The 12695-nt window shown below is 43.5% G+C and overlaps 1 protein-coding gene across 2 annotated transcripts in view; it reads left to right on the top strand.

Annotated features, from left to right (window-relative positions):
- The first annotated feature begins 3762 nt into the window (after window positions 1-3762).
- The window catches only part of DERA (deoxyribose-phosphate aldolase), a 58855-nt gene continuing 49922 nt past the window's right edge, over window positions 3763-12695 (top strand). The window contains exons 1-2 of one of the 2 annotated variants that reach the window (XM_087873055.1): window positions 3763-4022; window positions 11635-11732. In XM_087873055.1, the coding sequence (XP_087729181.1) occupies window positions 3875-4022; window positions 11635-11732 (246 nt within the window). In that variant the 5' untranslated portion in view covers window positions 3763-3874. Of the gene's footprint in view, window positions 4229-11634; window positions 11733-12695 lie in introns of both variants that reach the window. The other variant, XM_034402887.3, reaches the window with a different exon arrangement.

The following is a 12695-nucleotide window of genomic DNA, read 5'->3' as shown; positions in this document are numbered from 1 at the left end:
CGGCTGGCCTTTTGTTCTTAGCTGATAAGAAGGTTATGGTGTGTTATTAATCCTTGCTTGCAATTCAAACTATTTTGCAAAGAAAGATGAGGGACAATACTGCAAACGTAAGACATCCTACAATCAGTTGCACCTTCCAAAATACGCAGCTCTCCTTGTGGCTTCCTTCACCCCATTATCAGCGCAACGTTTAAGCCAAGAAGGTAACTGAAAAGCTAGGATGTAGGTGGATTCCAAGCAAATATCATTTGTCATCCAGTGGAACCCAATGACGCCTCTAGTGAAGGTCAGAACTTTTGCATTATGAAACTCAGGAAGGAGGGCTTTCTGAAGCAATTATATTTACTATTTTTGACCTCAAGAACAGCGGCCGATGCTATTGGCACAGCTTTTAACAACAATTGAAAATCTGTAGTTCTTAACGCTTCCGCAGGGAGAAAATGACACTTCTCTGGCCCCCCGCCTAAAACTTTTGTAAGGCCAGAGGCCCCTTCGTCAAAAACCCAATAAATTGTGAATCGCTGAATTATCCTTTCTTGCCGGATTCCAAATGTGACATTCCTTTCCTACCTTTTCTCTGAGAAGATAAGATGATGGACTCTTTCCCCGTCATTTTATCACTGGCCCAATATGCCGACTTTATTGGCTGGAGGGGGGGAGGGGGGAAAGCAAGGCCTACATTTAGCCGTTAAACTCCATGACTGTGGTGTTGTGACCAAGGCCCAAGTAGTGATTACCAAAAACAATTCAGTCCTCAACAAATTTACTTTATTAAAACAGCTGAGAATTAATTCATTTTCATCTTAGTCCAAAACAAATTCTTCATAACCAGTCCATTGGCCTTATCACCAACCTTTGATGTCTTTGGCAACCTGCCAAAGGCTTTTCTTGGCAAAACCACCACAAAGTTCAAGAGACGCTGACAAGAAGCCGCTCTTTTCAGCCTTATGGGAGAGGCCAATCATCTTCTGGCCTTACTCCCAAATTGTCCTTTTTTCTTCAGCTGCTCTTGCCTCCTGGCAGCTCTTCGCATGCGTGCACTAGGAACAGGCTCCTCCTGTTCCTCTGCTTCTCTCTGTCCGCCTCTGGAGGCTCCGGAGTCCGTGCATCACTCCCAGATGGCCCTGGCCCCATCTCTGCCTCCGACGCAGAGCCCTCGTCCAGACCTTCCCCAGACTCCAGGACTGGCCCATTGTCCTCCCCAGCCTCCTCACTGTCTGACTCCATTGCCTGTCAAGTTTCGAGGTCGTCTCAAATAAATTGCATTTCAAACAAAGTCTTTGAAGAAAAACTCCTATTTATTAAGCACGACATTCTAACCTGACTCAAAACGAAGCCAACACTGACTTCCAGCCCCCAAACCCTCCCTTTCCATTCCCCACTCCCCTGCACTTATTGGCCATCTTCCAAGTCATTCTACCCCTAATCTACTTCAGCTCAAAGGAATTCCCCCCCTCCCATCTCATCTCCTAGGGGATATAATCTCCAGGGAAAATAAGTAGGTGAAAAGTCAAACGTCCCTTTCCAGACGCCTTCGCTTCTCCTTATGTCAGCACTAGAGTAAATGCAGTTTGAAGTGCTGACATCGCCAGATTCGCAGGCTGCTGGCAGACCACAACATGGAGATCAACAAGGGCTGCATTTTGACCTGTGATAACTTGTACACTGAGAGGCTGCTGTACATTGTCCAGTCTGCAATGTTGATTTATCTGGATGATGTAACTGTAAATCATTAGTGAAGATGGCCTCCTGGTTGTAAAATCAAGGCAGCTCAATCACTGCAGTACTGATGGGGGCTGTTGCAATCGAGGAGCCCAAAAGCAGTGTGAGCGCATCAATTGCGACCAGGGTGGATAAAAATCAATGATTTTTTAAAAAAATTTTTTAAAAATCAGATTTTTTTGATTTAAATCGGATTTTTTTAAATTTTTATCGAATTTATTTTAATAAAAAACTTTTGGGGTAAAAATCTATCGTAAGATAGTTTTCTATTTAAGATACATAAATAATTTAGTTTATTCAGCATGAAATGGAGCTTAGTTACGTAGCATGAGGCTGTATATTCTGCACCACTGGGACTATCGGTGAGTCAACAGTGGGTCAAAGGAGTAGCAGAGATGACTCTTTAAAAATTATGATTTAAATCGAGTTGATTTAAACCAAGCCTTTTTACTTGTGATTTAAATCATGATTTAAATTGTGATTTAAATCAACTCGATTTAAATCAAATCCACCCTGATCGCGACAACAGACCATTTTATCTTTGCAGTCCCCACTTTCCCTGAGCGATGAATGAATATGAGTTCGTATTAAGCATACTATGCATGCATTTTTAATAATAATAACAATAAACAATAATAAAAATAATACAAGCAGTGGCATGACAAAGTAGCAACAATGGTGCATTGGAAGATCTGCAGGAAATATTATTTGCCTGTAAGCAAAAACTGGTGGGACCATGAAACAGAAAAAGTCATAGGAAATGAAGAAGTTGAATTGTTCTGGGACTTCAGAATTCAGACAGACAGGCACCTGCCACATAACACCCTGGACTTGTCGATAAGAAAGACAAAAAAGTCTGAATAGTGGATGTGGCAATGCCTGGAGACAGCAGAATAGAAGAGAAAAAACTGGAGAAGATAACAAAACACAAAGACCTACAAATAGAAATAGAACGACTATGGCAAAGGCAAGCAAGGGTAGTACCAATAGTAATAGGCGCCTTGGGTGGAATCCCAAAACAACTGGAGCACCACTTGAACACCATAGGCATTGACAAATTTGCCATCAGTCAATTGCAAAAGGCGGCTTTACATGGCACTGCTTCCATCCTGCGACGATATCTGTAACGTCGTCAAACATCCAGATTTGCCTAGCCCAGGTCCTTGGTAAGGACTCAATAGGTAGACAAAAATGCCAAACCCAGTCTGAACATCTGGCTGGCTGTTCAATGAATAATAATAATAATAACAACAACAATAATAATCGGGCACTTGGTACCATGTTCAAGAATTTTACAAAAGACATAAAGAAATCACAGCTCCCTGCAATAAGACCAGCAGAACTGCAAAAAACTGCGCTATTTGGAACATCATATATTTTAAGAAGATACTTGGTTGATACCTAGGATGCTGGCAACAACCCCTATCAACCATTGGCAGCAGTCAATCATATTTGTGACACATTTTTAAATGTTCAATTGACTTTCATGTTTAATGAATAAAATAAATAATAATTTAAAGAAGATACTTGGTTGATACCTAGGATGCTGGTAGCAACCCCTATCAACCATTGGCAGCAGTCAATCATATTTGTGAGTCATGTTTAAATGTTCAGTTGACTGAGTTTCATGTTTAATGAAGAAAAGAGAGCCTTCTCTGTGGGGGCACCCAACCTGTGGAATGAGCTACCTGACTGATCCCGGACCTCCGCGCTTTCCGAAAGGCCCTGAAGACTTACTTATTCCAGCAAGCTGGCCTAGCTTAAAATGGTTTTAATGGGGTTTTTTAAACTTTCGATTTTATTGATTCTGGGTTTTAAATTGGGAACTTTTCCCAGATTTTGCAGATCTGGGATTTTAAATTGGAAATGCCAATGATTTAATTTATTTTTAGTTTTTTCTTAACTTTTGTATTACATGTGTTTTAAGTTTGGCTGTTCACCGCCCTGAGTCCCCTTGGGGAGAAGGGCGATATACAAGTAGAAAGAAAGAAAGAAAGAAAGAAAGAAAGAAAGAAGGAAGGAAGGAAGGAAGGAAGGAAGGAAGGAAGGAAGGAAGGAAGGAAGGAAGGAAGAAAGAAAGAAAGAAAGAAAGAAAGAAAGAAAGAAAGAAAGAAAGAAAGAAAGAAAGAAAGAAAGAAAGAAAGAAAGAATAATGACAACCCCCACCACCACAACCACAAAGCCTTTTGCCTCTCCTTTTCTTTGCTCATTACTCCAGGCGGGGATCCGCTTTGTCTTTATAATCTGCAGAATCGCGGGGCCTGCTTTCTTTGCAGGTTTTCAAGCGATCACCCAAAGAGGTGTGAATCCGATTCGCGTTTTGGGGGCCCTTCTGGAGGGGAGACGGCAGAAAGAGGAGGAGGAGGAGGAGGAAGAGGAGGAAAACGGGGAGTGGGGAGGGAAGGGAAGGAGGGAAAAGGCGTAACCAGGAAGCGCTGTGAAAGGAGAGCACCGACTTTCGCTTCTCCGCCGATCATGGCTGCTAGCAACCGGGGCATGGAGTTAGGTAAGCCGGGCCGCAGCGTGCAAGCTTGAGGGCGCATCTGGACAAAGGGTGGTGGACGGAACAGGCGGGCCGGGCTGGGCAAAAGGCTTTGAATTTGGAGGTTTTCCCAGGTTCCAGATGTGCCAGAGAAGGTTTCTCCCTTCTGCTGATCGAGCGCGATGCCGGCTGTAGACCAGCGGTTCTGGGAGATGAACCCTGGCCTTTGAAAACGTCTGAAATGCATCCTCTTAATTAATCTTAATCATCATTTCTTCTATGCAAGGGTGGGCAAATGTGGTCCTTTTACCACCTGTGGACTTCAACTCCCAGAATTCCTGAGACAGCCTGGCTGTCTCAGGAATTCTGGGAGTTGAAGTCCACAGGTGGTAAAAGGGCCACATTTGCAGGTTGTAAAAGGGCCACATTTGCAGGTTGTAAAAGGGCCACATTTGCCCACCCCTGTTCTGTGGGGCCAATTTGTTTAGCCCAAACCACTATTCCCAGGAAAGGAACTGGGTGATGAAAACCTACCAGTCAGTTGTTGGAGCAAATAAGAGAGCAGTTCCTTTATGTCTATGGAGATGGTCGGTTATCCAAGTCACAGTTTGGTCCCAAAGGTTTTTTTATTTCCAAAAGGCCACTGGACTTCCTTGGTTGTTTGTTTTTTCTTCTTTGAAAACGTTTTGCTTCTCATCCAAGAAGCTTCTTTGGTTCTGAAAAAGCAAAGAAGCTTCTTGGATTGATCTTCATCTGTAGAGATTCTCAGTCATCCAGGTCATGGTTTCAAGGAGCCTGGATAGCTCAGCAGACTAATGCATTGTAATTTAACTCCAGCTGTCTGCAATTAGTAAGTTCGAATCTTGCCAGGCTCAAGGTCGACTCAGCCTTCCATCCTTTCTAAGGTAGGTAAATTGAGGATCCAGTTTGTGGGGGCAATAAGCTGACTTTGTAAAAATATACAAAAGGATGAAGGCTATTGCTTAATGCACTGTAAGCCGCCCTGAGTCTCCGGAGAAGGGCGGCATATAAATCAAATTTAAAAAAAATGGTTGTCCCAAAGGTGCTTTTTCAGGAGGCAACTGGACTTTCGTGTTTTTTCTTTGAAGACCTTTCGCTTCTCATCCAAGAAGCTTCTTCAGTTTCCCCACTCTCCTGTCAGAACCAAAGAAGCTTTTTAGATGAGAAGCGAAACGTTTTCAAAGAAAAGAAAAAAAAAATCCTGTGGCCTTTTGGAAAAACACCTTTGGGACGAGAATAGTTCCTTAAATTCCACATACAGCGCACAATAGTTGCTTTTCTCCCCGTCCCGTTCGTGCCTTGGTTTTTCTGGTTAGTGTTAATAGAAAGAAATATGACAGTACCCTCCCACCTTGAAGGAGTTTAAAGGACACGGTACAGGGTTCACATTCTGCAAGAAGAAACAACAAGCGTGTAAGTGCCAGAAGTTTGCTTATTCGTTTATTGATTTATAGCTGGGGCTTGGCAACTTTAAGATATATGGACTTCAATTCCCACAATTCCCCAGCTAGTTAGCTAGCTAGCTGGGGAATGGCTGGCTGGGGAATTCTGGGAGTTGAAATCCACATATCTTGCAGTTGCCAAATTTGAGAAAAACACTGATTTATAAGGCTTAAGCGATCCGAGGGAACTTACAGGAGTGTTCGAAACATAAAACCACTCAAAAAACAACAGTGCAGGGGAAGATAAAAACTGAAATTCAAACACTTCGGTGGATTCACAGTTCATTCTGGGTCAAGCATCTACTGCATGTTTTTAAGGCCTCAATCCAAGATGAACTTACGATGGCCATGATAATTATTGGTATTTATATATTTAGACATCCCCGTCCCCAAACTTGAGGTAATTCTGGGAGGTTTATACTTTAAAAGAAAGGAAACAACATCAAAAACCATCTTTTATGGCCAGCAGAAAAAAAAATCCAGATAGGTCAGAAACCTACGGGGACTCACAACCACTGAATGGCAAATTTTCAGAGACATTGAGATCACTGGAGTGACTGCAGTCTAACTCAGCTAAAGGGTCCTAAATCATACTTGACAAATATCATATCAGCTGATAGAACCAGTATTACCAAAGATGGTTGAAAGGTTCTTGGAAAAGAAATATAATCCCAGCTGTTAGCAAACATTGGCAGCCAAGATATTTCAAAGGATCTAGGCCTGCAGATGAAAAGTCATTGTATCCTTTCGTTGTGGCTGTGGTTCTCCAAGGTACAGATAGTCCTCAATGTATGACCGGTCCTTTAAAGCCGGGGTCTCCAACCTTGGCAACTTTAAGACTTGTGGACTTCAACTCCCAGAGTTCAATTCTGGAAGTTGAAGTCCACAATTCTTAAAAGTTGCCAAGGTTGGAGACCCCTGCTTTAGAGACCATTTGAGGTTACAACAGACACCCCCCTCCCCAGCATTTACGACTTGATTCCGAAATTCTTGCAATGTCATCTGACCTCATGTTGGTCACTTGGCAACTAGGCCTCATTTATGCCAGTTTGTAGTATCCTGCAGTCACATGACCATGTTTGCCAAAAAAACACATTTGCTTCCAATTTTTGGCAAAAGCAGCCCATAATGAGCAATGGGTTCAATTTATGATTACAGACACCATGATGGTCGTAAATGGAGCACTACCAGTAGAGGAATTTATGATCTGTTGGTATTTCCTACTTCATAATTTGGGGAAAATGTTTCTTGGGAACATTTTTGGGTTGAAATGTTGTTTTAAACTGCCTAAGAAAATAAATATCTCATTAGGGTTTGGATTTGATCTCCAGAAAATATCAGGCACAAGTAATCAAGAGCAGGAGTAGAGTTCAAAGATAAAAAAAATTCTTATGTGCTACCTATATACAAGAATTTGATTTACTAATAGTCAGGATGAATTTTCATTAGATAAGGGTCAGTGGAATTCACGGGAGGCTGGTCTTAGGTGGGAATGCAAGGATTCCAAATAGTATATCACAGAAGTGGGTACACCCCGTCACATTTTGTAAATATTTAAGTACCATATTTTTTGGACTATAAGACGCACCGGTGTATAAGACGCACCAAGATTTTTGAAGAGGTAAGTAAGAATAAAAAAAGTTTTTGCCCTCCTCAGCCCTCAGGAGCACTCTTCAGGCCTCCCAAACCCTCTGCGCGACCTGTTTTTTTGCAAAAATGGGCAAAAAAATGAGCTGTTTTTCGCCCGTTTTTGCAAAAAACGAGGCACGCAGAAGGTTTGGGAGGCCTGCAGAGTGCTCCTGGGGGCTGGAGGAGGGAAAAAACGCCCCTGTTTTGGTGAAAAATGGGCCCGTTTTGGTGAAAAATGGGGTGCACAGAGGGTTTGGGAAGCTTGCAGAGTGTTCCTGGGGGTTGGCAAAAACGCCCCTGTTTTTGCAAAATTCAGGCGAAAAACAGGCCTGTTTTTTGCAAAAATGGAACGAGCGGGTTGGGGCTTCGGGAGGCCAAAAATGGCTATATTCGGCGTATAAGATGCACCTACATTTCCACCCACTTTTAGGGTGGGAAAAGGTGCGTCTTATACTCCGAAAAATACAGTATATCTTTTCATGTGACAACACTGAAGAAATGACACTTAGCTACAATGTAAAGTAGTGAGTACACAGCTTGTATAATGGGGTAAATGTGCTGTCCCCTCAAAATAACACAACACACAGCCATTAATGTCTAAACTGTGGGCAACAAAAGGGAGTACACCCCTAAGCGATAATGTCCAAATGGGGCCCAAGTAGCCGTTTTCCCTCCCTGGTGTCATGTGACTTGTTAGTGTTACAAGGTCTCAGGTGTGAAGGGGGAGCAGGTGTTTTAAATTTGGTGTTATCGCTCTCACTCTCTCATACTGGTCAATGGAAGTTCAACATGGCACCTCATGGCAATGAACTCTTTGCGGATCTGAAAAAAACGAATTGTTGCTCTACATAAAGATGGCCTAGAACCTATGGCATGCGTGCCACAGGTTGCACACAGAGCCATATCTATGGGCATGTGAGCGTTGCCCTAGCTCAGTTCCAGCGTGCATGCACGTGCCAGCCAACTGATTTTCGGGGCTTCTGGGCCCACCGGAAGTCGGGAAACAGGCTGTTTCTGGCCTCCGGAGGGCCTCTGATGGGGGTGGAGAAGGCTGTTTTCACCCTCCCCAGGCTCCTAGAAAGCCTCTGGAGCTTGGGGGGGGCAAAAAACGGGTCTACCGGGCCCACCATGCCATTGCATGCCAAAAGCAGGGGGGATCGTGCACGCATGCAGGGGAGGCGGGTCACATTGAATTATGGATGTGGGCACGCACGAGCACAACCCCCCCGCGCTCCCCCCACTTTTGGCACGCAATGGCAAAAAGGTTAGCCATCACTGGCCTAGGCTATAAGAAGGTTGCCAAGACCCTGAAACTGAGCTGCAGCACGGTGGCCAAGACCATACAGCGGTTTAACAGGACAGGTTCCACTCAGAACAGGCCTCACCATTGTCGACCAAAGAAGTTGAGTCCCCATGCTCAGCATCATATCCAGAGGTTGGCTTTGGGAAATAGACGCATGAGTGCTGCCAGCAGTTTAGGCATTAATGGCTGTGTGCTGCGTTATTTTGAAGGGGCAGCACATTTACACTGTTATACAAGCTGTATACTCACTACTTTACATTGTAGCCAAGTGTCATTTCTTCAGTGTTGTCATATGAAAAGATATACTTAAACGTTTACAAAATGTGAGGGAGTATACTCACTTCTGTGATATACTGTCTTTAATTCCGCCTTTGGATTCAACCTACACAAAGTGCCGCTTTGAAGAGCACAGATGGAGCCCCTTTAAAACAGCCACATCTTTTCCCAGCATCACAACTACAGAGGGCAGCTGTGCAACCCTGGCAGTGTTGTTGTTCAGGAGTTTGTAGAAAGGTGCTGCGTTTATGTTTTCTAGCCCTCTCGAAGGCCTTTTGGAAGTCCAGATCCAAAACCTTGCAGTGCATTTGTTCTAGCGCGATTTTGGTTTTGTCTTAGCACAGTGATGGCTAACCTTTTTTGCCGTCGCGTGCCAAAAGCGGGGGGAGCGTGGCGGGTCGCGGGTGAGTGTGCCCACATCCATAATTCAATGTGCCCCGCCCTCCCGCACATGCGCACGTGACCCCCCCCCCACTTCCCCCTGCTTTTGGCATGTGATGGCCCGGTGGGCCCGGTAGGCCCGTTTTCCCCCCTCCCCAGGCTCCAGAGGCTTTCTAGGAGCCTGGGGAGGGCAAAAACAGCCTTCCCCATCCTCCTGGAGGCCTTCCAGAGGCCAGAAACAGCCAGTTTCCTGACTTCCGGTGGGACCGGAAGGCGTGAAAATCAGTTGGCCACTGCGCGCATGCACGCTGGAGCTGAGCTAGGGCAACACTTGCGTGCCCACCAATATGGCTCCGCGTGCCATAGGTTCGCCATCATGGGCTTAGCACCATATATGTCGGTTGGACCCAAGGCCAAATATATTGAGGGTCCTGGAATCTGGCGAGATTGCATTTTCCAGAGAAACGACCGAATACAGTTTTGAAGAGCAAAGCTTTGGAACGTATCTTCAGATGAAACAAAGCAGATTTCCATCCCCCATTCACACACACACACACACACACACACACACACACACACCCCAGAGGAAAGATTAAAGAAAGTTGGCTAATTATCTGTAGTTTAACTACTTTAATTACTTTGATCCCTGAAGCCCCATGAATATTTGATTGGAACAGATGACATATTAAAAATGGTATTATTAACACTCCCAGGTTTAATGAATTGAAGCGTCTTTGTCTTTCAGCAGACATTCAAGATGATTCAAACTGTTCCTTCCCAGGTGCGCAATCCAGTTTTCCTTTTTAGAGCCGGTGTTATATTTATTTATATTCTGTCTTTCTTTCAGGAGCCCAAGATGGCATGCATGGTGCTTGTATCGCCATTACCCCCCCCCCACCCCCAAAATAGCAACCCTATGAAGTTAGAGTGGGAAAGAGAGAGAGGAGCTGGCCTAAAGTCATTGGGATGTAAATTGATAAGAATAAAAATAATAAATATGCCCAGGCCCTCCATTTTTAATTATGGTGCGTCCTCTACAGCAGTGTTTCTCAGCCTCAGGAACTTTTAAGATGCACAGCTTCAACTCACTGAATTCTCCAGCCATCATGTGGATAAGGAAGAACTTATTACAGATGTTGGGACTCCAGAAAGAGTGCAGAGAAGAGCAACAAAGATGATTAGGGGACTGGAGGCTAAAACATATAAAGAACGGTTGCTGGAATTGGGTATGTCTAGTTTAATGAAAAGAAGGATTAGGAGAGAGATGATAGCAGTGTTCCAATATCTCAGGGGTTGCCACAAAGAAGAGGGAGTCAAACTATTCTCCAAAGCACCTGAGGGCAGGACAAGAAGCAATGGGTGGAAACTAATCAAGGGGAGAAGCAACTTAGAACTAAGCAGAAATTTCCCAACAGTTAGAACAATTAATGGAACAACTTGCCTTCAGAAGTTGTGAGTGCTCCATCACTGGAGGCTTTAAAAAGAGACTGGACTTGTCTGAAACAGTATAGGATCTCCTGTTTGAACAGGGGTTGGACTAGAAGACCTCCAAGGACCCCTCCAACTCTGTTATTCTGTTTGCAATGATGATGGCAGTAGTACAAAACAAAGAACTTTTTAAATTCATATTTATTATGTTTTAAATTTTCTCCAATCTGGTCACCTCCAACCAAAGTTAAATGACACAGGTGATAGTTGCTGATAATATGAAAGAAGAAAGCCTAAAGAATTATAGGCCCAAAATTGGATCGGTGTCCAAGACTGCTCCTCCCATCTCCCCTTCAGATTCTGTTCTTCCCAAAATTGCTTTTGAACATAAATGGCAATGGAAGTAAATCAGCGGTGAAATGTAAAATTTGTTACTACCGGTTCTGTGGGCGTGGCTTGGTGGTGGTGGGGGTAATGTGACTGGGTGGGCGTGGCCAACTTTTTTTTTTTTTTTAACTTTTCAAAGCATTTTTTCTAATGCTTTGAAAAGCCTCTGCCGATCAGGCAACTCAGCTGGGATCGTCAGAGACTTTTCAAAGCATTTTTTTTACCGCCTCTTCGGCCAAGAGGTTGCAGAAAAAAATGCTTTGAAAAGCCTCTGACGATCCCAGCTGAACCGCGCGATCATCAGAGGCTTTTTTTTTTAACTTTTAAAAGCATTTTTTCGTTGGAAGAGGTTGTAGAAAAAATACTTTTAAAAGTAAAAAAAAAAAGCCTCTGATGATCGTGCGGCTCAGCTTGGCATGGTGGGGGAGGGGGGGGTGCGCAGGGATTTTTGCTACCAGTTCTCCGAACCACCTGCCGCCATCGCTACTGGATCGGGCAATCCGGTCCGAACCGGGAGCATTTCACCCCTGAAGTAAATGGATGTTTTTCCCGCCCCCCTCTAGATCTCACATGGCTTGCACGGGTTCGGGTGAATCACCCAGCTGTTCTAAAGCGGGCGACGCAGATTGAAACGCAACGGGCCATGAAAAAGAATTGGCAGGTGAGAATTCCCCTGTTCTTAGGTTTCCAAAAGAGACATTATTCTCCCGTGAATTTTAGCACCATCTTTTGTTCATGATGTTTGCTGCTTTTGTCATCAAAACTCAACAGTGAGAATGGGCCAGTGAAAGATGATATGTTTATCCGACTCAATTTCAGATTTGGAAGGCCACAAAGAACAGCTAAAATACAAATGTTTTAAGACAGGAGTCCCCTATCAGGATTCCGAGTAATGTATCCACCAAAAGCAGAACTCCGAAGCAGGTAGATTCCCTAAAAGAACATGTTTATTGGACTCACCTTATCGGCAAAGCTAGTGAAAACCAGCTCTTAAACGTTCCCGCGGGTTCCCCCCTTATTAAAAGAGCAAGTCACTGGAGCTCACTCCGTTATGCGGCGCTAGGGATTTGAACCGCTGAACTGCCAACCTTTTGATCGACAAGCTCAGTGTCTTAGCCACTGAGCCGCCGCATCTCTTTTAGTGATTCATTTAACAGCAACCAAAAGGGATTTGTTTTATCAATGGCTAGATAATAAAGCATGGAGATGAAGTATGAAATATATGAAATTAAGATAATGATAAAATATATGAAGTGTTTTCTTATGGGAGATAAGCCTATGTTAAATAACTGCTAAATGAGGATAATAATATAAAAGGAGATATAAAATTGTCAAATAAGAGAAATTAAATGATTTGTAAATTTTGGATTTGGGATTAAGCACAACAGAATCTTAACCGATCGACACACTTTCTGTGATTGTATTGAATGATGGTTGCTTTTATGTTTTGTTATGTTCAAAAATTAAAAAAAAAACAAAAAAATAAAAAAGCAACCAAAAGATCATAAAATTGGACCTAATGCATTTAACAAAGGCCTTGCTTAACGTCAGAAATTCTGGACCCGAATGTGGTCATAAGTCAAGAACTGCCTGTACCCAGTTAGGTATGATATCATTGATTAAA

The sequence above is a fragment of the Pantherophis guttatus genome, chromosome 7 (genome assembly GCF_059756535.1).
Source record: "Pantherophis guttatus breed Tessera chromosome 7, ASM5975653v1, whole genome shotgun sequence".
Lineage (NCBI taxonomy): Eukaryota > Metazoa > Chordata > Lepidosauria > Squamata > Colubridae > Pantherophis > Pantherophis guttatus.
This window is presented reverse-complemented; position numbering and strand designations above follow the sequence as displayed.